The sequence below is a fragment of the Muscardinus avellanarius genome (genome assembly GCF_963383645.1).
Source record: "Muscardinus avellanarius genome assembly, chromosome: 10".
Lineage (NCBI taxonomy): Eukaryota > Metazoa > Chordata > Mammalia > Rodentia > Gliridae > Muscardinus > Muscardinus avellanarius.
Window position 1 is genome coordinate 561,912 of NC_137796.1, and position 26,169 is coordinate 588,080.

At 48.6% G+C, this 26,169-nt stretch overlaps 1 protein-coding gene across 1 annotated transcript in view; it reads right to left on the reverse strand.

Annotated features, from left to right (window-relative positions):
• The window catches only part of SPG7 (SPG7 matrix AAA peptidase subunit, paraplegin), a gene marked incomplete at both ends in the record, with an annotated part of 38,295 nt that extends 13,429 nt beyond the window's left edge, over positions 1-24,866 (reverse strand). Inside the window, 11 exons of the mRNA XM_080702044.1 lie at positions 1,477-1,579; positions 5,804-5,928; positions 9,442-9,615; positions 10,177-10,339; positions 10,746-10,871; positions 12,469-12,571; positions 13,134-13,273; positions 16,558-16,799; positions 19,590-19,679; positions 20,734-20,836; positions 24,702-24,866. Coding sequence (XP_080558170.1) covers positions 1,477-1,579; positions 5,804-5,928; positions 9,442-9,615; positions 10,177-10,339; positions 10,746-10,871; positions 12,469-12,571; positions 13,134-13,273; positions 16,558-16,799; positions 19,590-19,679; positions 20,734-20,836; positions 24,702-24,866 — 1,534 coding nt within the window. The remainder of the gene's footprint in view (positions 1-1,476; positions 1,580-5,803; positions 5,929-9,441; positions 9,616-10,176; positions 10,340-10,745; positions 10,872-12,468; positions 12,572-13,133; positions 13,274-16,557; positions 16,800-19,589; positions 19,680-20,733; positions 20,837-24,701) is intronic.
• Positions 24,867-26,169: the final 1,303 nt, after the last annotated feature.

Genomic DNA, 26,169 nt, shown 5'->3' on the forward strand with positions numbered 1-26,169 from the left:
CCGCAATGTAGTGAGATCCTGTTTCAAAATACAGAATAAAAAATAGGCTGAGGGTGGTAGCACAAACTTGTAATTCCAGCACTTGGGAGGCTGAGACAGGAAGATCTCGGTTCAAGGACAGCCTCAGGTACTTAGTAAGGCCATTTGCAACTCAGCAAGACTCTATTTCAAGATAAAAAATAAGGAGGAGGGCGTGGCGGAGCACGCTGTAATCCCAGCATTCAGGAGGCTGAGACCAGAGGATTGCGGTTCCCAGACAGCCTCAGGTACATAGTGAGGCTCTCTGCAACTTAGTAAGACCCTGTTTCAAAATAAAGAATAAAAAGTAGGGTAGGGTAGGGGGTGTAGCTTGGAAGTTGAATGTCCCTGGGTTCCATCCCCAGAACAAAAAAAAAAAAAAAAAAAAAAAAAATTGGGCTGGGGGTGTAGCTTGGAGATAGAATGCCCCTGGGTTTCATCCCCAGTAGCACCACCAAAAAAAAAAAAAAAAAAAAAACCCCACAAAAAAACAAAAACAAACAACAACAAAAAGGCTGGGGTATGTACTAAGAGGTAGAATGTACCGGGATTCAATCCAGTACCATAAATAAATAAATAACAGTAAATAAATAAATAAAATAAAACAGGGCTGGGTGTGTAATATGGAAGTAGAAAACCACTGGGTTCAATCCTCAGTACCAACACACACACACACACACACACACCAAATAAATAAATAAAAAACAAAAAGGGCTGTAGATGGGGCTCAGCAGTAGAGCACCCTGGGTTCCAATCCCAGACCCCTCACACTTTATTTATTTATTTTATTTATTTATTTATTGGTGGTACTGGGGTTCCTGGAAGCCCTTCTACCTCCGGGCTACACTCCCAGACCTATTTTTACATTTTTGTTTGGAAACAGGGTCTCCTAAGCCAGTGCACGCGCGGCTGGATTTGAACCTGTACGATCCTCCTGTCTCTGTCTCCCAAGCGCGGGGATTACAAGTGTGAGCCACCATGCCTGGCTATTTATTTTTTGGTAGTACTGGGGTTCCTGGAAACCCTTCTACCTCCGGGCTCCACTCCCAGATACCTATTGTGTGTGTGTGTGTGTGTGTATTTTTTTTTTTAACAGTGTCTCTTAAGCTTTGAACCTGCATTACAAGCGTGGGCCACCATGCCCAGCCCGCCACACACTTGAAACAAACATAAAACACCTTCTCTGTGAAGTGTGCTTCTACTGACCAAGCCTAGGGAGGGAGAGGGAAGCCTCGCAGGAAGGGCGGAGGGCAGACCAACTTTCCTGGGAGCCAGCTGGGGACGAGGACGTCCCAGCAGAACTGGGGTCAGCGGGCCAGGAGTGTCTGTTCGGTTCTGGCCGTTGAGGAAGAGGCCTGCCTTGCTCCCCCTGCTGCCTCAGGCACAGGCTGAGAAGGGGCCTGGGAGCTGGTGGGAGTGGCCCCATAGTCAGAGGCCACAGGCGAGCACAGGGCATACCACTGAATCCCGGCGTGAGCTCCGCCAGCCGCTGTGAGTAGAAGCTGCTGTCCTGGGTCAGCTTGAGACTCTTCAGGTGCTGCTCGAAGATCTCTCGCCTCTCCTGTCACAGACGCCACAGGTTGGACACACTCCAGCAACATGGCACGCACAGCACCAAGTCACCTGTCAACCAGACCCAGAGGCCTCACAGAAACCAGGGCCTTTTATTTTTTTTGTGGTACTGGGGGTGGAATCCAGAAGCTTTCTACCTCTGGGCTACACCCCCAGACCTTTTTTATATTTTATTTGGAAACAGGGTCTAAGTTGCTGAAAGCCTCACTAAGTAGCTGAGGCTGGCTTTGAACCCGTGCGATGCTCCTGTCTCAGCCTCCCAAGCGCGGGGATTACAAGCGTGCGCCACCACGCCCGACTTGAAACCAGGGCCTTTAAAATCAATGTCTGAGCCGGGCATGGGGGCACACGCTTGTCATCCCAGTTCTTGGGAGGCTGAGACAGGAGGATCCTGCAGGTTTGAACGCAGTCTCAGCTACTTAGTGAGGCTCTCAGCAACTTAGTGAGACCATTTTCAAAAAAAATATAAAATAGGTCTGGGAAGCTGGGCGTGGTGGCGCACACTTTTAGACCCTTCACTTGGGAGGCTGAGACAGGAGCATTGCACAGGTTTGAAGCCAGCCTCAATTACTTAGTGAGGCTTTTAGCAACTTAGTGAGACCCTGTTTCCAAATAAAAAAGTATAAAATAGGTCTGGGAGTATAGCCCAACCCCAGTACCACCAAAAAAAAAAAAAAAAAAAAAAAAAAAAAAAGCCTGAGAATGTAGTCCGGAGGTAGAAGGCGATCAGCGTCTGAGTACCTGGGCGTGGTAGTGCGCACCTGTAATCCCAGTACTTGGGATGCTGAGACAGGAGAATTGCAGGTTTAACGACAACCTCAATGGCACAGTGAGACTCAGCAATCTAGTGAGACTTTGAAAATCAAAAATAAAAAGGGCTGGGGGTATATTTCAGAGGTAGAACGCCACTGGGTTCTATTCCCAGGACCACAAAATTAAATAAATAAAACCAGTTCCATCCGACATCACGGTTCATGGTTTGGAGAGCTGCAAGCAGCACTTTGTTGTGGTGGTGGTAGGAATTAAACCCAGGAACATTCTATCTCTGAACTGCACCTCCAGTCTTATTTTTTTGTGGTACTAGGGATGGAATCCAGGGATATTCTACCTCCAAGCTACATGCCCAACCTGACTTATTCTTTTACTTTGAAACAGGGTATTATGCTGGGCGTGGTGGTACATACTCGTAACCCCAACTGTTTGGAGGCTGAGACCAGAGGATCACAGTTCACAGACAGCCTCAGCTACTTAGTGAGGCCCTCTGCAACTCAGTGAGACCCTGTTTCAAAATAAAGAATAAAAAATTGGGCAGGGTATATAGCTCGGAGGTCAAATGCCTCTGATTCCATCCCCAAACCCGCAAAAAAAAAAAAAAAGAAACAGGGTCTCACTAAATTGCAGAGGAATTCTATGTTGCTGAGAACATCACTAAATCACTGAGACTAGCCTCAAACTTGGGATCCTCTTTTCTCAGTCTCTCAAGTACTGGAATAACTAACAGGCACGCATGAGCATGCCCAAGAACATTTTAAAAATGAAAAGAAAAGCTGGGCGTGGCACGCTTATAATCCCAGTACTTGGGAGGCTGAGACAGAAGGATCATGCAAGTTCGAAGGCAGCCTCAGCTACTTGGTGAGGCTCTCAGCAACTTAGTGAGACCTGTTTCCAATTAAAATATAAAATAGGTCTGGGAGTGTAGCCTGGAGGTAGAAAACCCCTGGGTTCTATCCCCTGTATCACAAAAGAAAGAAAGAAAGAAGGAAAGAAGGAAAGAAAGAAAGAAAAGGATAGAAAAGAAAGCCAGGCATGTTGGCACAGGCCTGTAATCCTAGTACTTGAAAAGCCGAGACAGGAGTATTGCAGGTTACTGGCCAGCCTCAGCAACTTGACAAGGTCCACTGCAACTTGACACTGTTTCAACATTTAAAAAAAGAATAAAATTAGGCTGGGGGTGTAGGTCCGAGGTAGACTGCCTCTAGGTTCAATCCCCAGTACTACAAAGGAAAAAAAATGTTAATAGATTAGAAGATAAAGCATGACTGGGGGTGTGGTGGTGCACGCTTTTAATTCCAGCATTCAGGAGGCAGAGAGACCTGAGGATCACAGGTTTTTTTTTTTTTTTTTTTTTTTTTTTTGGCGGGTCTGGGGATGGAACCCAGGGGCATTAGACCTCTGAGCTACACCCCTTGCCTATATTTTAATCTTTATTTTCAAACAGGGTTTCACTAAGTGGCGGAGGGCCTCACTAAGTAGCTGAGGCTGTCCAGGAACCACGATCCTCCACTCTCATCCTGCAGAATGCTGGGATTACAAGCGTGCGCTACCACGCCTGGCTAGGATGAAAGTTCTTGAATAGCCTCAGCTACTTAGTGAAGCCCTTTGCAATTTAGTGAGACCCTGTTTGAAAATAAAGAATAAAAAAGAGGGCTGGGGGTATAGTTTGGAGGTAGAATGCCCCTGGGTTCCATTCTCAGTACCGCGAAAAATAAATAAATACATACTAAAAAAATACAGGGCTGGGGGTGTAGCTTGGAGGTACAGTGCTCCTGGGTTCCATCCCCCGTACTGAAAAAAAAAAAAAAAAAAAGAAGATAAATCACATCGACATGGATTTTTTTTTTTTTTTTTTTTTTTGTGGTACTGGGGTTCCTGGAAACCCTTCTACCTCCGGGCTACACTCCCAGACCTATTTTATATATATATTTTAAAATATGGAAACAGGGTCTCTTAAGCCAGCAAGGCTGGTTTCAAACCAGTGCAATCCTCCTGTCTCTGCCTCCCAAGCGTGGGGATTACAAGCATGCGCCACCACGCCCAGTGACATGAATTTCTTTTGCAAAACTTTTGATTCCTACACACATTGTATATTCACTTTTTTTACTCAGGATTAAATCCAGGAGTATTCTACCTCTGAATACCCCATTCTTTTTTATTTATTTTGTGTGGGCTTATTTATTTTGTGAGGATTGAACCCAGGGATATTCTACCTCTGAGCTACACCCCCAGCCTTATTTTATTCTTTATTTTGAAATAAGGTCTCACTAAGTTGCTGACAACCTAAGTAGTTGAGGCTGGCCATGAACTTGTGACCCTCCTGCTTCAGCCTTCCAAGTACTAGAATTACAAGCATGGGACATCATGCATGGCTTATTATTTTGAAATAGGGTCTTGTTAGGCTGCTGAGTCTCACTGAGTTGCTGCACACTGGCCTCGAACTTCAAATCTTCCTGTCTCAGCCTCCCAAGTACTGGAAAAGGCACGAGCCAGCACGCCCAGCTTATTCCTCACCTTTTTGGCTTTTTCTCACAAGCAGAAAGAGAGCAGTCCCTCTGGTGGAGAGCCAGATGGCTGCTGGGGTGCACCTGTGTCCTGCACATTAACCAACCAGCCAGCCCTCAGGTCTCATTCTAGGCTCCCTAGCCCGTGGGACCCTGCTTGCTGCTCACCGAATCCCACTCCTTGCTCCCTGCAGGCCACAAAGGACACCCTTTGATCAGGAGGGTGATGTCCAACCAGAAGCCCATAGCGAGGAGGCTGTCCAGTTGCCAGGATGCCACCCTTACCCGCTCCCAGGGGCAGGATGAAAACCCAAGGCTTAGCCTGGTGTGGTGGCGCACGCCTGTAATCCCAGTACTCGGGAGGTGAGAAGAGGATCGCAGGTTTGCAGCCAGCCTCAGCAAGGAGAGAGACTCCCATCAACCTAGTATGACCCTGTTTCAAAATAAAAATAAAAAAATAGGGCTGGGAGAGTAACTCAGAGGTAGAGCCCCTGAGCTAAATCCCGTCAAAAAACAAACAAACAAACAAACAACAAAAAACAACAAAAAACAACAAAAAACAAAACAACAACAAAAAAAAAACCTTGGCTTTCAGAAAGCTCAAGTTGGAAGGGAGATGCTATGCAGAAATGGGGTTTCCCACCCGAGATTTGGTCTCAAAGAATTGGCTAGAAAACTCAACCCAGATCAGTACAATGAGCTCCACATGTTCCAGGGTGCAAGAGGACGCAGCAGGTGAGCGGAGGGGCTGCAAAGCCAAGAGCGGTGAGCCAGAGGCACAGGGCCAGGACACACTCCACGTCCGGGTGCAGCAGGGGCGCATGGGGGGGGGGCGGCGGCAGCGGCGGCACCTGCCACTGCAAGATGGTGTGGCTGGCCCGCCATGCTGACGGTGCAATGGGAGGCTGGCTGCCTCGACCTCCCCAGGCTCTGACCTGCAGCGTGGGAAGGTCAATGAAGACATGCCGGTCCAGTCGGCCCGGCCTCATCAGAGCATTGTCCAAAACATCAGCTCGATTGGTGGATGCCAGGACGATGACGTGGTCTGTGGTGCCTATTCCTGAAGGACAGAGCAGACACAGCGCCATTTAGGAGGGGAGGTTCTCCCTTATACCTTCCCCTCTGGGACACGAAGGAAGGGGTGCTCAGGCCCAGCGAGAGAAGAACATCCACTTTATGTGAACCATGATGCGAGGCAGCCGAGGAAGGAGAATGAGCCTGCTCAGGTGGAAGCAGCAGCCGCTTCCTGGGCACCCCAGCTCAACCGTCCCAGCCCTCGAGTCCCAGGGCACGCCTGTTGGGGACAGGAGTCCCGCCCCCCCTGCTGGGAAGCTCTCTTCCCTGCTCCCCACTCTCCACTGGCTGCAGGCATCTCTACTGTGATGTCCTAACTTTCAGACTTCCAAAGGGAGGTAAATTAAATAAAATAGGGCTGAGGATATAGCTAAGAGGTAGAATGCCCCTGGATTCAATCCCCAGTACAGAAAGAAAAAGAAAGAAAGAAAAAAAAAAAAAAGAAGCTGGGCGTGGTGGTGCACACTTGTAATCCACACTTGTAGTACTTGGAGGGTGAGACAGGAGGATCCGGGTTTGCAGCCAGCCTCAGCTGAGTGAGGCCCTTTGCAACTCAGTGAGATCCTGTTTCAAAATAAAAAATAAAAAGCTGAGCTGGGGTGTAGCTCAGATATAATGCCCTTGGGTTCAATCCCAGCACCACGAAAGAAAGAAAAGAAAAGAAAAGAAAAGAAAAGAAAAGAAAAGAAAAGAAAAGAAAGAAAGAAAACTGTGTACCACCATGCCTGGCATGCCTGGCTCAGCATTTTCTTGTCTTTCTTTCCTTTTTTTTTTTTTTGCGGTGCTAGGATGGAACCTATGGACCTGCTACCTCTAGGCTACACAACCTGACCTATTTTACTTCTTATTTGAGAACAGTGTCTCACTAAGTTGCTGAGGCTGGCTTTTAACTTGTGATCCTTCTGTCTCAGCCTCCCAAATACTGGGATTACAAGCATGCACCACCGGGCCCAGCTAGGCTCGGCTTTTTTTCTTTTTTTTGGTGGTACTGGGGGTGGAACCTAGAGGCTTTCTACCTCCAGGCTATACTCCCAGATCTATTTTATACTTTATTTGGAAACAGGGTCTAAGTTGCTGAGAGCCTCAGTAAGTAGCTGAGGCTGGCTTTGAACCTGTGTGATCCTCCTGTCTCAGCCTCCCAAGTGCGGGAATTACAAGCGTGCGCCACCACGCCTGGCTAAACTTGGCTCTTTTTGAAACAGCTTATTTTATATTTGGCTCCAAAGAAAAGCTTCTCTACTTGGCTGCCACCATTTGGGGTAACTTCACCCAAGTAAAGCTGTGAACTTTGGGATTTCTTTCTTTTTTCTGGTGCTGAGGATCCTAACTGGGGCCTCCTGCATACCAGGCAAGCACTCTACCTGGGTTAGCCCCGGTCCTGTAGGAACTTCTAACACTTCTCATGTGAAGAGTTCACATCCCTCCATCGCTATTCCCCACACAGGCCTGGAAATGTGCCACAGACACTCCCTGAGAAGCCCCTCTCTGATGCACCAGGTGGTGTGTAGAGGGGGTCAGCAGCCGCCGCAGGCTGCTGAGGCCCTACTGCACAGCCAGGATGCTGCAGGTGCCAAGACCACCTGCGCCAGGGCCCCTCCTCCGCTTGGGGAGTTTCCCTAGGACCAGCAGAGCATCCATTCAGCTCTCTTCCTGTTCCTCAATGAGCAGAACCACTCTTCCGGGGAGACAAAGACTCGCCTCAGAGCATCTGAAGGGCCGGGGGCGCACAGCTGTGTGGGAACAAAGGCACTTGATGCCGGCCCAGCTTGATGAGAGGCCTCCAGCCAGCGCCCCTAGGGGAGCCAACCCTGGGGGAGAAGCAGCTGTATTTTGGTAGCACAGAGATTGAGCTGAGAGGAAGAAGTCATGGGAAGAATGCTTCCCAGAGGGATGGAGTCTGAGAGGAAAGGGAGTCTCCGTCTTCACATGTGAAAAGCAGCATCAGAGTGATGATCTGCCGGGCTCTGTGCGTCCAGCTCAGCAGGAGCCACGGAGGGAAGTTTCACTCAGTCCCCCTAGATGGCCTGGAAGGACACCTGGTGGATATGTAGGAGGTCACAGAATCAATCTCACTTTGCAAACCAGAAAGCCAGCGGAGACAGGAGGACCACGGAGGCCACCGTGTCCTACAAGTCCATGTTCACAGGTCATGCAGCCCCTGGGTAGTGCAGGCAGGAGCCTGAGGACAGATGTGAAAGCCACTGCCTTCATCACTAGTGAAGCTCAACACACCAGGTGTGCTGGCCCGACAGTCATCTGAGGACTTTCAAAAGGCTGCTCTAACCGGGTGTGGTGGGGCATGCTTGCAATCCCAGCATTTGGGAGGCTGAGACAGGAGGATCATGGTTCGAGGACATCCTCAGCTATTTAGTGAGGCCCTTTGCAGCTCAGGGAGACCCTGTTTCAAAAAATAAAGAATAAAAAATAGGGCTGGGGGTGTCGCTCAGAGGTAGAATGCTCCTGGGTTTAATCCCCAGTACCTGCCCCCCACCAAAAAAAAAAAGGCAAAAATCAGGCTGAAGGTATAGCTCAGAGGTAAAATAACTCTGGGTTCAATCCCCAGTACCAAAACAAATAAATAATAAATTACAGTTGGGAGTCTAGTTCAGAGGTGAAATACCCCTGGGTTCAATCCAAAGTGCTAAAACAAGCCTTGCTGAGGCTGGTCCAGCGCCACAGCCCTGGCTGGCACACAGCGCCCTCTGTGCCCCTCACCGGGAGGCACAGGGACAGGCACGGTGTGCTGAGCAGTCAGCTGGGAGCCTGGCTGCCTGTTTCTCCACTGCCTACACTGCTGCCTGAGAGCTGTATTTCTTTTTATTTCTGGTACTGGGGATTGAACATAAGGGGCAGTCTACCTTCAAGTTATACCCATAGCAGAGAGAGAGAGGGGTGTGTGTGTGTGTGTGTGTGTGTGTGTGTGTGTGTACTGGAAATTTAACCCAGGGGCATTCTACCTCTGAGCTACATACCCAGCCCTATTTTATTTTGAAACAGGGTCTCACTGAGTTGCAGAGGGCCTCACTAAGTAGCTGAGGCTGGCCACAAACTTGTGATCCTCCTGTCTCAGCCTTCCAAGTACTAGGATTACAAGTGTGCACCACCACATTTGGCTTACCTCTTAGTTTTTATTTTGAAACAGACTCTTACTAAATTTCTGAGGCTGGCCTTGAACCTAAGATCATCCCAAGTTCTGAAATTACATGCATGTGCCACCATGCCTGGCTAAAGCTGTATTTTTTGAGGGTGGCAGGCAATGGAAAGTTCAGCTGATTTTGTACAAGTAACAACAGCCTGAAAACATGCTCTGAGAAGTGCCTTACCATGGCAGAAGGGGGAGGACAGCAATACACACCAGCGAAAGAGAGAAATAGAAGCTCTGTAAGCGTTATTCCAGAAGTCAGACATGACCAGCCACTACTCAGAAAGCCACCATTCTGAAAGGAGGTGGCAGTCTCCTCCCAGTGGGTAGTGAGGGGAGGGCATGCTGGGCACTGACCGTCCATCTCAACAAGAAGCTGGTTGAGTGTCTGCTCCTCCTCTGTGTTGGAGAAGCTGGACATGGAGGTGGAGCGCTTCTTGCCCACAGCGTCAATCTCATCAATGTACACGATGCAGGGGGCTCGGGCGCGGGCTTCCTTGAAGAGGCTGCGCACGCGGGCAGCGCCCAGGCCTGGGGGATACGGAGAACACTGAGAACAGACAGATAACGGGAAGCAAATGCTGTTCTTTGGCTGGGGCCAGCTGATGCTGCCCCCCGCAGACACCTACATCAAAACAGCCCCTGGCCCTGTAGACAAACCCGCAGAAGTGGCTCTGGGGATGGCAAGGTCAGCAGCTCACAGTCCCAGCCTGGGCCACAAGTGAAAGTGGCCTCAAGCACAAGCCCCCAGGTTGCCAAGTGGATGCACGGCGCCTCTAAGTTGGGCTGCAGTTTTTGTGTCTGTGCAGTACTGGGGACTGAACCCAGGGCATTCTGCCTCTAGCTACACCTGCAGCCCTGTTTTGTTTTTATTTTGAAATAGTGTCTCACAAAGTTGCTGGCGCTGGCTAAACCTGAGGTCCCCCAGTCCTCACCACACATAGGATTACAGGCTTGCACCACCACACCCGCCTTTGGTTGTTTCTCTTTCCTTATCTATTCCCTACGTTTTAGCCATGGAGACAGGTGTCAGAAAGAACCATCTCAGACACGTGGTCAGTGAGCCTGCCCTCATCCCCACTCCACACCTACCTCCGATGACCTCCACGAACTCCGGGCCGGCCATTGCCAAGAAGGGCACCTGGGCCTCGGTGGCCACCGCCTTGGCCAGCAGCGTCTTCCCACAGCCAGGGGGCCCCAGCAACAGCGCGCCCTTTGGAACCTTGGCTCCAAGCTGAAGGAAGCGCTCCGGGCTCTAGACAGCGCAGACAACGGGGCACTAAGCACTCTGCCGCACAGACTGCTTAAGTGGCTCACGTGAAGGGTGGCTCGCACGTGGCCCCGAGCCAGCTGTGTCCAGAGGGTCTGGGAACAGTGGAGCTGCACCAGTGAGCAGATGTCCAGCACCACGATGGCCCCATCAACACGCGCCCTCGACCTCCTGCTTCATGGAACGACAGCACGATGGGCGCGCATTGCGGGCTAACTGGCAATGGCACATGCTTGGTGTCCCCGTGAACTGAGGGAGGTCACCACCCGAGCCACAACACCGAATGAGAGGACCCAGTCCCGAGATGTCTGACTGCCTTGGACTTCCTGCCAGAGGGAAGGCTGTCAACTGCCCGCCCACACCCCTCTCTTGCTCAGCACGTGCCCCTCACCTTCAGATAGTCCACAAACTCTCGGACCTCCAGTTTGGCTTCGTGCATTCCTGCCACATCTTTGAAACTTACTCCTTTCCCTGACTTCCCATCCACGATGGTGAAACGGGCCATTTTAAGTTGATTCTGTCCGGAAAGAGCAAAATTCAGAAAGCTGCACACCTCTGAGAACAGGGGAGCCAGCAGCACTGTCCAGTTGGAGCTGAGCTGAACACAGCATCCCCCATGCCCGGGGAGGGGGAATCACACGCCCATAGCCCGGGGAGACCAGCTGTTCCCCCATTCACATCAGACGGATATGCCACTCATGAGATACACGGGTCAAGGGGAATCTTTTACATCAATAATCAGTAAGAAAACTGTCTACTAATTTGCCTTAAAAACAAAAACAAACCTTTCCCCAGGGATAGGGTCAGCTCAATAGTAGTGTTTGCCTAGAATGCATGAAGCCCTGGGTTGAATCCCCAATACTAAGGGAAAAATAATAAAACAGAAAACAAAAAACCTTCTCACAAAAACTAGGCGATTTAGTACCTTTTCCATTAATGATCTTTTTTCTTTCTTTGCGTTTTTTTATTTTTTAATTTTTTTGCAGTACTGAAGATTGAACCCAGGGGCATATTACCTCTGAGCTACATCCCCAGCCCGATTTTTTTTGTGTGTGTGGGTCTGGGGATGGAACCCAGAGGCATTTGACCTCCGAGCTACACCCCCTACTGGGGTCTCACTAAGCTGTAGAGGGCCTCACTAAGTAGCTGAGGCTGGCCACAAACCCGGATCCTACTGTGTCAGCCTCCCAAGTACTGCAATTACAAGCAAGTGCCACCACACCCGGCTTTTTTCTTTTCTTTTATGGTACCAGGTATTGAATCCTTGAGCTTTCTACCTCTGAGCTACAACCCCAGACCTATTTTATTTTTATTTGGAAACAAAGTCTCATTAAGTCGCTGGGGCTGGCCTCAAATGCAATACTGTGATCCTCCTGTCTGAGCCTCCTAAGTACTGGAATTGCTACCATGCCTGGCAACATCTTTTTACATGATCTTCTTCAGTACTGTACAGTTTCTCTCTCTTTCTTTGTTTTTAAACTTAGTGAGACCTTGTTTCCAAATAAAGTATAAAATAGGTTGGGCAGTATAGCCCAGAGGTAGAAAGCCCCTGGGTTTCACCTTCAGTATCACAGAAAAAGAAATAAATAAAAAATAAAAATGTAGGCCGGGCGTGGTGGCGCATGCTTGTAATCCCAGTGCTTGGGAGGCTGGGACAGGAGGATCGCACAGATTCAAAGCCAGCTTCAGCTACTTAGTGAGGTTCTCAGCAACTTAGTGAGACCCTGTTTCCAAATAAAGTATAAATAGGTCTGGGAGTATAGCCCGGAGGTAGAAAGCCCCTGGGTTCCACCCCCAGTACCACCAAAAAAAAAAAAAAAAAAAAAAAAAAAAGTCAACTTCCTAGCTAGTAGAAGAAACTAAGAATAAGAATAAGGAAGGACCATTCCAAGCTGAGAAGAAACACTGCAGAAACAAACTGCCCTATGTGCTACCTGGGTGTAGCCAGCCCAGAAGTTGGGGAGAGGGTCCTTGCTCTGGTCAGGACACCATTCAGTAGGCTCATCAGGAGAGGTTTCTGCCAATTATGGCTTCTTATGGAAGAAGGTTTCAGCAAGCACACACCCTGCAATATCCAGACACACATTCAGCAAGCTCTGATCCGCACAACTTACGAAAGCACTGAATCCACCTTCCCTTCCTGTCATCCCAGTCAGACGGAAAATATACCACAGGATGGCCAAGCCCACTGCGGTCATCCCCAGGGCGTAGAGGGCGCTGGGCGAGAAAGAGAAAAGGCTGTTGGCACAGAGGCAGTCACCATGGCAACTGTCAGGTATGTACAGAGGGTAGAGCCAGGACACCATGGCAACTCTCAAAGGTGACGGGAAGCCCAGACCAGTGCATGCAGCAAAGTTGGTGAGAGATGCCGGGCATTGGGGGTGCATGCTTGTGACCCTAGCATTTGGTAGGCTGGAACCGTAGGATCACAGGTGTGTGGCCAGCTGTAGCTACTTAGTGAGGCCCTCTGTAACGCAGTGAGACCCAGTTTCAAAATAAAGAATAAAAAATAGAGCAGGGGGTGTAGCTCAGAGGTCAAATGCCTCTGGGTTCCATCCCCAGACCCACAAAAAAAAAAAAAAAAAAAAAAAAAAAAAGAAAAAGAAAGTGGAGGGAGCAAGCCTGCATTGCCTGCCTGCTATCCCCCCACTTCCCTGCCACACCTCTACACTCCCGCTGAAGTGAGCCCCTTTCCGGACTCCACTAACTACAGAAGTAACTTCTCACATTACAAAGTCAGGCTGAGTTTACTTGGAGTCAACAAACACCACCAACATACTTTCCAAAGAATCCTGTGCGCTTATAGGACACGGGGATCCTATCCTTGGTCTCAATGTGCAGCTCATCTTCCGCCGCTCGAAGCTTCTCTTCAAACTTGTCGATATTTGCAACCTGCATTCGGTACATCAGGGCCAGCCGCTGCGGGCAGAGAGCAGAGGGGACAGTGAGGGGCCAGAGAACGGTGCCTGCGGCACACCACAGCCAGTACCAGGGCTCTGAGGAGAGGTCACCCAGAAAGCACGTCAACACTGAGAGCCTGTAGCCTCGCACTTGGGAGGCTGAGGCAGGAGTGTCACAGGTGAGGCCAGACCCAGCAACTTAGCAAGACCCCCCCCCCTTTTTTTTTGTGGTACTGGGGATGCATCTCAGGGGCGTTCTACCTGCGAGCTACACCCCCAGCCCCAATTTTTTTTTTTTTTTTTTGGTGGTGGTACCAGGAATGGAACTCAGGGGCCTTCTACCTCTGAGCTATACCTCTAGCCCTATTTTTTATTCTTTATTTTGAAACAGGGTTTCATAAAATTGCAGAGGAACTCACTAAATAGCTGAGGCTGTCCACGAACCTGGATCCTCCTGTCTCAGCCTCCCAAATGCTGGGATTACAAGCGTACACCACCATGCCTGGCTCCCAACCCTGTTTTTTATTCTTTATTTTTTGAATCAGGATTTCATTGAGTTGCAGAGAGCTTCACTAAGTAGTAGCTGAGGCTGCCCACAAACCATGATCCTCCGGTCTTAGCCTCCCAAATGCTGGGTTTATAAGCAAGCGCCACTACCATACCCGGCTAGCAAGATTCTATTTCAAAGTAAAATAACTAAACTAAACTAAAATAAAATAAAATGGGCTGGGAGTATAGCCCAGAGGTAGAATGCCCCGGAGTTCAGTCCAGAAGTAAATGAAGAAAGAAGAAGAAAAAGAAACACAACCAGGATCTTTGATTAAATCCTGTAATTAAATATTAGCAAAAGTTCTCAGGCCAACACAGACAGCTGGGAAGTGTGCAGAGAAAGTGTTCTGAGTACTGCTGCAGGAGTCCTAACTTTCTGGCCTAGCAAAGGTGCTGTGGTTACAGGGGAGAGGCAAGTAAGACTGAGAGATGGGAGTGCAGTCGGGCAGGACTCACCTCCACTCTGTTAAGTCCTGGGGTCAGTGTTTTTTATTTTTTGTGGTATTGGGGAAGGAACCCAGGGGCATTGTACCTCCGAGCTACAGCCCCAGCCCTATTTTTTAGTCCATTTAGTGTGTGTGTGTGTGTGTGTGTGTGTGTGTGTGTGTGTGTGTTACTGGGGATGGAACCCAGGGGCTTTCCTACCTCCAGGCTATACTCCCAGACTTATTATATACTTTATTTGGAAACAGGGTCTAAGTTGCTGAGAGTCTCATTAAGTAGCTGAGGCTGGCTTTGAACCTGTGCGATTCTCCTGTCTCAGCCTCCCGAATGCTGGGATTACAAGGCTTGCTTTTTTTTTTTTTTAACTGAGGATTGAACCCAGAGGTATTCTACCTCTGAGCTACATCCTCAGCCCTATTTTATTGTTTTATTTTGAAACACTCTTGCTAGGTTGCTGAGTCATGCTTAGTTGCTGTGGCTAGTTTCAAAGCTGAAACATTCCCAAGGATTACAGGTGTGGACCGCCACACCCAGCTCTGGGCTCAGTCTTGAGAGCCCTACCTGATGCCCAGGGTGCTTGTGACTGACTGCTGTCACCTGGGGGTGGGCCTCCCTGCTGTTTGATGCCATGCCCTTGCCTGGTAGAACCCCATCCTCCAACTCAGCCTGCACTGCTACCTCGGGCTTGGCACAGAGGTGGGCCAATACTCAAAATACTTTGAATCCAAGCTGAGCATAGTGGCACATGCTTGTAATCTCAGCATTTGGGAGGCTGAGACAGGAGGACTGCACAGGTTCGAAGTCAGCCTCAGCTACTTAGTGAGGCTCTCAGCAACTTAGTGAGACCCTGTCTCGAGATAAAATATAAAAATAAACTGGAGTACAGCCCGGAGGTAGAAAAGTCCCTGGGTTCCACCCCCAGGCCCTTTGCAACTCAGTGAGACCATGTTTCAAATTAAAGAATAAAAAAATAGGGCCAGTGGTATAGTTCAGAGGTAAAATGCCCCTGACTTCCACCTACAGTTCCAGTACTACAAACAAAAAAACAAACAACACAAACACAATAAAATAGGGCTGGGGGTGTAGCTCAGAGGTAGAATGTCTCTGGGTTCAATCCCCAGTACCAAAACTTAGTGAGGCTATCAGAAACTTAGTGAGACCCTATTTCAAGATAAAAAAAAAAAAAAAGGGCAGGGCATGGTAGTGCATACTTTGTAATCCCAGTATCTGGGAGGTGGAGACTGGAGGATCTTGGTTCGTGGACAGCCTCAGCTACTTAGCGAAGCCCTTTGAAATTCAGTAAGACCCTATTTCAAAAATAAAAAGACTAGTTGGGCGTGGTGGGCACACTTGTAATCTTCACACTTGGGAGGCAGAGACAGGAGGATCACACAGGTTCAAAGCCAGCCATGCTGGCTTACAAGACCCTGTTTCCAAAAATAGAAAAGTATGAAAATAGGTCTGGGAGTGTAGCCTGGAGGTAGAAGGGCTTCCAGGAACCCCAGTACCACCAAAAAAAAAAAAAATAAAATAAAATAAAAAATAAAAAAATAAAAATAAAAAGACTAATAGGGCTAAGGGTTTAGCTCAGAGGTAAAATTCCCCTGGGTTCCAACCCCAGTACTGCAAATAAATAAATAAATATATAAATAAATAAATAAATGAATGAATAAATAAATAAATAAGTAAAATAGGGCTGGTGTGTTACTTGGAGGTAAAATGCTGGGTTCAACCTCCAGTACCAAAGCCAGGCGTGGTGGTGCACACTTGTAGTCCCAGTATTCAGGAGGCTGAGACCCGAGGATCGCGGTTTGCCGACAGCCTCAGCTACCTAGTGAGGCCCTCTGCAACTCAGTGAGACCTGGTTTCAAAATAAACAATAAAAAATAGGGCAGGGGGTGTAGCTCGGAGGTTGAATGTCCCTGGGTTCCATCCCCAGATCTGAAAAAACAAAAAAACCCAAAAAAACCCAGCACCAACTAAATTCCTATATGTACATTTTTTTTTGCAAACGCTGGGATTACAAACGTGTGCCACCGTGCCCAGATGACGTGCATAGTTAAAGAGTTAGGCCGGGCGTGGTGGGCACGCTTGTAATCCCCGCGCTTGGGAGGCGGAGACAGGAGGATCGTGCTGGTTGGAAGCCAGCCATGCTGGCCTAAGAGACCCTGTTTCAAAATAAAAATATAAAAATAGGTCTGGGAGTGTAGCCCAGAGGTAGAAGGGCTTCCAAGAACTCCAGTACCACCAAAAAAAAGGGGACCGAATGAAAGGGGATGCGCGTTAGCCTCCAGGCTCGCCCTCACTCACAGGCCTGCCGAACACCACGGCTCCTGGGTGCAGGTGGACTTCCACCACGTCGCTCTCGGGCACCACCAGTACACGCTGCACCTCGCCCTTAGCCAACATTTCGTGGACAAAGTCGTTCCAGGAGATGTTGCCCCCGCTGGTACTGAGTGAGTTCAGCAGGCTCATGACCACCGCGATGACGAACAAGGTGCGTAGCCGCTCACGGTACATCTGGTCCTCCCTCTCCTTCCGTCTTCTCTCCTCTGCCCGGGAGACACAGGAATGAGGCACAGCAAGCAGGCTCCAATGGCACCCACCCTGGAGGGCTCTGAACCTCCACTCACAACAGCCAGCACAAAAAAGGGATTTGAACTAATTCTACGAACTCATAGCACCTGCACATAAAATGTGAAGTACATGAAAACATTTTTTGTATATGTGTGGTACTGAGGATGAACCCAGCAGCATTCAATATCTGAGTTATACCCCACAGCCCATTTTTATTTTGATTTATTTTTTGTGGTGCTGGGTACTGAAGCCAAGGACATTCTTCCTATTTTATTTTTATCTTATTTTATTTATTTATTGCAGTACAGGGGATGAGCTGTACTCCCAGTCCTATTTTTTTGTTCTTTATTTTGAAAAAGGGTCTCACCGAGTTGCAAAAAGCCGCACTAAGTAGCTGAGGCTGTCTACGAACCCAGATCCTGCGGTCTCAGCCTCCCAAATCTTGAAATTACAAGTGTGCACCACCACTCCCAGCTCACTAAGTAGCTGACACTGTTCTTGAACTTGTGATCCTCCTGTCTCAGCCACTGAGAATACTTTTACTTTTAAAATTCAGCAGGTACCACAAAAAAGGAAGCTGGGCATGGTGGTGCACTTGTAATCCCAGCCCCAGAATTCGGGAGGCTGAGACCGGAGGATCTCAGTTTGCGGACAGCCTCAGCTACTTAGTGAGGCCCTCCGCAACTCAGTGAGACCCTGTTTCAAAATAAAGAATACAGCCGGGCGTGGTGGCGCACGCTTGTAATCCCCGCGCTTGGGAGGCTGAGACAGGAGGATCGCACAGGTTCAAAGCCAGCCTCAGCTACTTAGTGAGGTTCTCAGCAACTTAGTGAGACCCTGTTTCAAAAATAAAATATAAAATAGGGCTGGGAGTATAGCCCAGAGGTAGAAAGCCGCTGGGTTCCACCCCTAGTACCACACACACACAAATAAATAAAGAATACAAAATAGGGCAGGGGGTATAGCTCGGAGGTCAAATGCTTCTGGGTTCCATCCCCAGACACACCAAAAAAAAAAAATAATAATAATAATAATAAAAAAAATAAAAATATGGCTGTGGGTGTGGCTCAGAAACAGAATGCCCCAGGTTCCATCCCCAGCACTGCAAACAACAACAACAACAACAACAAAAACAAAAAACACCAAAATTAGTAACTTTATCCATTCAGAATTTATTCTATTTTTTTTTTTTTTGGTGGTACTTGGGATGGAACCCAGGGACTTTCTACCTCCAGGCTATACTCCCAGACCTATTTTATATTTTATTTGGAAACAGAGTCTCATTAAGTTGCTGAGAGCCTCACTAAGTAGCTGGGGCTGGCTTTGAACCTGTGTGAACCTCCTGTCTCAGCCTCCCAAGTGTGGGGATTACAAGCGTGCGCCACCACGTCTGGCTGAATTTATTGTGTGTGTGTGTGTGTGTGTGTGTGTGTGTGTGTGTGTGTGGTACTTGGAGTGGAAACCAGAGGCTTTCTACCTCTGGGCTATACTCCCAGCCCTTTTTAAAAAAATATTTTATTTGTTAACAGGCTCTCACTAAGTTGCTGAAAGCCTCACTAAGTAGTTGAGGCTGGCTTTGAACCCATGCGATCCTCCTGTCTCAGCCTCCCAAGCGCGGGGATTACAAGCGTGCGCCACCATGCCCAGCTTTGAATTTATTCTATTTTAAAAACAGAATTAAATGAGAGGAGCCAGACATACTTATTATCCTAGTCCTTGGGAGGCTGAGACTGGAGGATCACAGGTTCGTGGCCATGCTCAGCTACTTAGTGAGGCCCTTTGCAACTCAGTGAGACCTTGTTTCCAAATAAAAAATAAAAAATAGGGCTGGGGGTGTAGCTCGGATGTAAAATGCTCCTGGGTTCCATCCCCAGTACTACAAAAATAAATAAATTAATTAATAAAATAAAAGGAATAAAAAATAGGGCTGGGGTATAGCTCAGAGGTAAAATGCCCGTGGATTTGATCCCCAGTACCATCAAAAAAAAAAAAAAAAAAAAAAAAGGAAAAAGAATTAAAGGAGAGGATATATGTAAATCACTCACTGTTGTGCTAAGCACACATTAAACATTCCCAAGAGTTAACAACTTCCATCATCATTATTAGCTCTAAACACCTAAAGGCACAAAGCCAGCTCGTATCTCAGAAACCAGGTCCATGTAGTACAAACTACAAAGTTACTGCTTTATTTTCTTCTCTCCCCACACTACCCAGTGAGTCCTAATCCAGGGTAGAAAGGAGACCTAGGCCCTGAGGACACTAAGATTCTGCAAGTGAAGTGTGAACTTGTGAGCTGCAGGAGGGGCAAGGGCAGGATTAACTGGTTTCCACTGGTCACTCTTACACTAGACAATTATGTGACCTGTGCACTGTACTGTCCTCTCCTCTGGGGCTGTCTTCCAAAGCCCAGGGACAGTGGCAATACTGACCAGGTGTGTATGGGGCTGGGTTCAGCCAAAGTGCTCTGGCCCCCACGCCCACAACTCCGGGTAGGTGTGAGAGTCACACTTCCTGTGCAGAAACCTACAGCCTCGTGCCTCAAGACATTCCTGACTCAGAGACACCAGTGTCCACAGAAGCATCTCTAGAACAAGCTCAGAACACCCAATGATTACTTAGAGACAACAGCTTAAGGGGCTGGTGTGCACAGGCGGAAGCCAGCACAGGTGCCCCACTCGTAGACAGGTTTCACCTTGCCAAGAAGAAAGCAGGAAAGTGGAGACGAGCACAGGAACTGTTATTTCATCAGCGCCAGGCAAGTCTACCTTCATCATCCTCAGGGGCCTTTCTCCTGGACTCAGCATTATCTTTACTCTTCTGCTTCATCCTTGAGGTGTTAAAGTAGTAAGTACCACCTACAAGCAACAGGAAAAGAATTGAACAACCAAGGTTTGCAGCCACAGTGAAGACACATGGGAAAAAAATAACCAACACAACAAAACCATCTGCAAACTACATCCATAAAGTTGGAAGTCTAACTAGGAGGCTGAGACAGGGGGATCACAGGTTCGAAGCCAGCCAACTCAGTAAGACTCTGTTTCCAAATAAGAAATAAAATCAGTTTGGGACTTTAGCTCACAGGTAGAATGCCTCTAGGTTCAATCCCCGTACCAAAAAAAAAAAAAAAAAAAAGTTATAAGTCTGAGATAATAAAGCATTCCAGCCGGGCGTGGAGGCACACACTTGTAATCCCTGCGCTTGGGAAGGTGAGACAGGAGGATCGCACAGGTTCAAAGCCAGCCTCAGTTACTTAGTGAGACCCTGTTTCCAAATTAAATATGTCTGGGACTGTAGCCCAGAGGTAGAAGGCCCCTGGGTTCCGTCCCCAGTACCATTCCATTCTGATATTCCTAGTAAAGTATCTGCTAACTATAGAATGCACTATTTCAAATAATAAAACCAAATATCTTGGCCATTTAAATTGGCTAATGTATAGGAATAAAAATTAGGGGGCGTAAGCGGGAGTGGTGGCGCATGCTTGTAATCCAGCGTTTGGGAGGCTGAGACCGGAGGATCACAATTCGCGGACAGCCTCAGCTACTTAGTGAGCCCCTCTGCAACTTAGTGAGACCCTGTTTCAAAATAAAGAATAAAAAAAATAGGGCAGGGGGTGTAGCTCAGAGGTCAAATGCCCCTGGGTTCTATTCCCAGACCTGCAAAAAAAAAAAAAAAAAAAAAAAAATAGAAGGTGTAGCCCAGAGGTAGAGCTGAGCACCGGTGAGGCCCTGAGTTGTATCCCCAGTACCAAAAAAGAGAAAAGAAAGAAGAAAGAAAAAAGTCAGAAGGTAAATATTAGAAATTCGTGAGGTTGTTGGAGCACCAATCCATAAAGCTGCCGTAACGACTCTGCACGATTTGTACTGAGCAAAGCCACCAACTGCCGTCGCGTGCTTCCCGATAGATACACACCTAAGAGTTGCCAGAGTCCGACTGGATTCTGAAATAGATGCTGTTTCAGTAACAATACCCTCATCTCATCAAAGGTGGGGGTTAGCATTCGAAATTGCAAACACTGAAAAAAAAAAAAAAAAGACAGGGTCACACCAAGAACATAGTACACCAAAGTAATGCAGACTAAAAATCTTTTTTAAAAGTGCAAATATGCATTTATTTTTAATGTTCACATTGCCCTGAAATGTGAAGTAATTAATGTGCTAAGCATTCTTCTTGTTATTCTTTGCAGTACTGGGGATGGAACCCAGGGGCATTCTCCCTCAAGTTACATCCCCAGCCCTATTTTTTATTTTATTTTATTTTATTTTTTGTGGTACTGGGGTTCCTGGAAATCTTCTACCTCCGGGCTACACTCCCAGACCTATTTTTATACTTTTTTAAATTTAGAAACAGGGTCTCTTAAGCCAGCATGGCTGGCTTTGAACCTGTGTGATCCTCCTGTCTTTGCCTCCCAAGCATGGGGATTACAAGTGTGTACCACCACACCCGGCTTTTTGGCCTTATTTTTGGAAACAGGGTCTTACTGAGTTGTGAAGGGCCTCGCTAAGTAGCTGAGGGAGTCTGGGAACTGCGATCCTCCAGTCTCAGCCTCTGGAATCCTGGATTACAAGTCACCATGCACCGCTAAGCATTATTTTAAGTTTAAGAAAACACCAAGCTGGGCGTGGTGGCACACTCTACCCAGTACTTGGTAGACTTGAGTCAGGAAGATTGCAGATCTGAGAATAGCCTCAGCAGCTTAGTGAGATCCTGTTTAAAAAAAATGGGATCTCATTTTTTAAGCAGAGGGCTTAAGTAGCTGAGGATCTGTAAACCAATCCTCTGGTCTCAGCCTCCCAAATGCTGGGATTACAAGCTTGTGCCACCATGCATAGCCTGTTTTCTTATTTCTGAAACAAGATTTCATTGAGTTGTGAAGGGCCTCACTAAGTAGCTGAGGCTGTCCATGAATTGGGATCTTGGCTCTCAGTCTCCCAAATGCTGGTATCCTAAGTATTAGTTACCATGCTTGGCTTATTTTATTTTTTGCAGTACTGGGGATGGACCCTAGGGGCATTCTACCTCCGAGCTACACCCTCAGCCCTATTTTTTATTCTTTGTTTCAAAACAGGGTGTCACTGAGTTGCAAAGGGCCTAAGTAGCTGAGGCTGGCCCTGAGCCACAATCCTCCTATCTCAGTCTCCCAAATGCTGGGAGTACAAGCATGTGCCAACACATCCAGCCCCAGCCCTATTTTTTAGTCTATTTATTTATTTATTTATTTATTTATTTATTATTTTGCAGGTCTGGGGATGGAGCCCAGGGGCATTCGACCTCCGAGCTACAGCCCCTGCCCTATTTTTATTCTTTATTTTTTGAAACAGGGTCTCACTAAGTTTCACCAAGTTATGGAGGGCCTCAGTAAGTAGCTGAGGGTGTCCTTGAACCACGATCCACCGGTCTCAGCCTCCTGAATGCTGTGTATGCCACCACGCCCAGCTTTAAGTATTTTTATTTTTGAAACAGGGTCTCACTGAGTTGCAAGGGGCCTCGCTAAGTAGCTGAGGCCATCTGAGAACTGTGATCCTCCAGTCTGTCTCCTGAATGCTGGGACTACAGGTATGTGTCACTATTTTTTATTAGGAAACAGGATCTTGCTAAGGTGCTAATGGTCTTGCTAAACTGCTGACCTTGGCTTCAAGCCTGTGTTCCTTTGATCTCAGTCTATGTATTAGGATTACAGGTGTGTGCCACCAGGACTGGCTAACAGTTTAAAATACTTACAGATATATAAAATAACATTAAGTTACATTTGGGTGTGGTGGCCCATGCTTGTAATCCTAGTACTTGGGAGGCTGAGACAGGAGAATCACAGCTTTTCCTCAGCAGACGTCAGTCTCAGCAACTTAGTGAGACCCTGTTTCCAAATAAAAAATAAAATAGGAGCCAGGCACAGTGAGGCAGGAGGATCTTGGTTTGTGGACATCCTCAGCTACTACCCAGTGAGGCCCTCTGCAACTCAGTGAGACTGTTTCAAAGCAAATAAAAAATAAGCCGGGCTGGGTGGTGCACGCTTGTAATTCCAGCATTTGGGAGGATGAGACAGGAGAATCATAGTTTTAGGACAGCCTCAGCTATTTAGTGAGGCCCTTTGCAACCTGGTTTCAAAATAATAAAAAATAGGGCTGCGTGTGTAGCTCGGAGGTAGAATACCCCTGGGTTCCATCCCCATCCCCAGTATCCCCCCCAAAAAAAAAGAATAAAAAATAGGACTGGGGGGTGCAGCTCAGAGGTAGAATTCCCCTGGGTTCCATCCCCAGTACCACACACACACACACACACACACACACACACAAAATATATTAATAAAATAAGCCTGAGGGTATAGCCTGGAGGTAGAATGCTGGTGGGTTCGATCCCCAGTACTGCAACAACAGTAATAATAATAATAGAAGCTGGGCGTGGGGCGCAGGCCTGAAATCCCAGCACTCGGGAGGCTGAGACCAGAGGATCACAGTTCATGGACAGCCTCAGCGACTTAGTGAGGCCCTCCGCAACTCAGTGAGACCGTTTCAAAATAGAGACTAAAAATAGGGCAGGAGGTCGAATGCCCCGGGTTCCATCCCCAGACCTGAAAAAACCAACAACAACAAATAAAGAAAGAAAGTATAAGGGTTGATCTCCTAAGAGAGGGCTAGGGGGAAAAATCATCCAAAAACCAAGACTAAGAGTCACATCTACACCACAGAATATCAAAACAATGCAGAATAAAACACAACTGGAGATTAAGCCCAGAGGCATTCTAACTCTGATCAACACACCTAGCCATTTTTATTTTATTTAATTTTTGCAGTACTGGGGATGGGACCCAGGGGCATGCTATCTCCGAGCTAGGTTGTCAGCCAACTGCGATTCCAGCCTCCCAAATGCTGGGATTACAAGCATTTGCCACGACGCCTGGTGAGCCTTTAACTAAAAAAAATGTTTTTTGTGGGTCTGAGGATGGAACCCAGGGGCATTCGACTTCCGAGCTACTCCCCCTGCCTTAATTTTTATTCTTTATTTTGAAACAGGGTCGCACTAAGCTGTGGAGGGCCGCACTAAGTAGCTGAGGCTGGCTGTGAACTGCATCTCAGCTTCCTGAATGCTGGGATTACAAGCGTGCGCCACCATGCCCGGCTGCCCTTTTTATTTTAAAAGGGGCTCTCAGTAAATTGCTAAGGCTGGTATCGAGTTTGCAATCCTCCTGCCTCAGCCTCCCAAATACTGGGATTAAAGGAGTGTATCCCCATACCTGGCTCTAAAAATTGTTTAAGTTCAAATACAAGCTTATTTGTAAAGTTTACATTGTCCTAAAATGTAACTTAAACACCATTTCAAAGTCTTAGAATCTGCCTTGGCAGAGCCAGGGGTAGACCCCCATTGGGCACTCAATCAGTTTCATTTTTTTTTTTTTTTGGTGCTGGGTGTTGGAACACAGAGGAATTCTACCTCTGGGCTACACCTCCAGCCCTTTTTTACTTTTTATTTACAAACAGAGTTTCGCTAAGTTACTAATGCCTTTGCTAAATTGCTGAGGCTGGCTTCGAACCTGCGAGCCTCCCAAGTACTGAAATTACAGGTGTGCGCCACCCTGCCTGGCCCGATCAATGAATTTTTATCAGTAACAAACACGGCACGAAATACAACCACACAGTATTTTCCTCTACAAAAACTTTGCAGCCGCCAGCTTGGAACAGCCACCCTCTACTATCTGGAATGCGATGGAATCCGCCGCAATGGAACCGGCCCAGTGGAGGAGCTGTAAATAATGCTGCTAGAAGTAGACCCTGGCTGGATCCAATTTCAGCACTACAGGGAGGCTGGCAGGAAGTGTCCTCACGCGCGCAGACAGGAAGGCTCGGAGCCCGCGCTGGCCACGAGGGCCCCGAGCGCGGGGTTACCTGCAGGGCTGGGTCGCCCGCCGCGGCGGGACCCACCAGGGGGCTGCGGGCCACGTACGCCCGCCAGCTCCCGGCCCCAGCGGAGAGGCCGAGGCCCCGCAGCCGCCCCGGCCTTGGGGCTGGGCCTTGGCGGAGCGCACGCAGCAGCAGCAAGGCAGCCGCCATGACGCCATCGACCGCGCCTGCGCAGGAGGCGCGGGGGGGGGGGGAGGAGGCTCGGCGCATGCGTGCTCGCGGCGTTCGGGTGCCTGCGTTGCCGGCGCTGGTACGGGGAATCCCCGGGGCGCCTGCGCGTTGTGATGGTGACGAGGCCAGCCTTGGGCGCATGCGCGCTGAGGTGGTGGCGAGGAAGTCCTGGGGCGCGTGCGCGCCGCGGTGGTGATGTAGAGTGCGTCTCGTTGCGGGCCGCACGCAATTCCCCGGGCTCCACTTTCACCTCTTCGGGCGGTGGGCAGCCCGCTCTTCCTGGGTCCCCTAACCGCTCCTGGGGTTCCTGCGTCGTGCTGAGCGCTCGAGGGCGCGGACGCGCCGTCCAGAGCTTCCTCCTGGCCGAGCCCTGTAGCGCGGTCATCTGCCCCCCGTGACCCCGACGCGGCCTCAGCGGGCGGGTCTCCCTGGGCCGGTCTCGAGCCGGCCGCTGCCCTGGGTGACTTCCAACAAGCGTCTCTGTCGCAGCCGTGGTCTTAGCCCCAGCGCAAGCAGGGCCAGGCAAACGAATGCATTGCAGTTGCAGTTGTGCGATTCCCACCTTGTCCCTCTTGGCTTTTGATTCGGTCCTCTCTGGAATGTTCACTCGGGGCTCTTTGTGGCCTCTTAACACTTCTGGCAGGATCAGAGCAGTCGAGAGTGCTCGTCTGGCTTCTGAAGAAGACAACGTGGGCTCCAGCCGCAGCACAGATGCCAAAGAGCATAGACTCTTCCTGGGGATTCAACCCAGAGGCTGTGTGTGTGTGTGTGTGTGTGTGTGTGTGTGTGTGGTAAGACAACGTGGACTCCAGCCGCAGCACAGATGCCAAAGAGCATAGACTGTTCCTGGGGATTCAACCCAGAGGCGTGTGTGTGTGTGTGTGTGGTGGTACTGGGGGTGGAACCCAGGGGCGTTTCTACCTCTGGGGTATACTCCCAGACCTATTTTATACTTTATTTGGAAACAGGGGCTCACTGAGTTGCTGAGGCTGGCTTCGAACCTGTGGGATCCTCCAGTCAGCCTCCCAAATGCTGGGATTACAACCCTTCTCCAACACGCCCGGCTGCATCCTTACCTCTTAAACTATACTCAGCCCTTTTTATTTTTGAAACAGGATTTGCTAAATTACTGAGGCTGGCCTTGAACCTTTAATCCTTCTGTCTCAGACTGCCCAGTACTGGGATAGGGGTGGGCCATAATCGAAGATCCCCGCCTTAGAAAGGAAGGGAAGGTACTGAGACAGGAGGCTCCAAGTTAGAGGCCAGCCTCAGCAATTTCAAT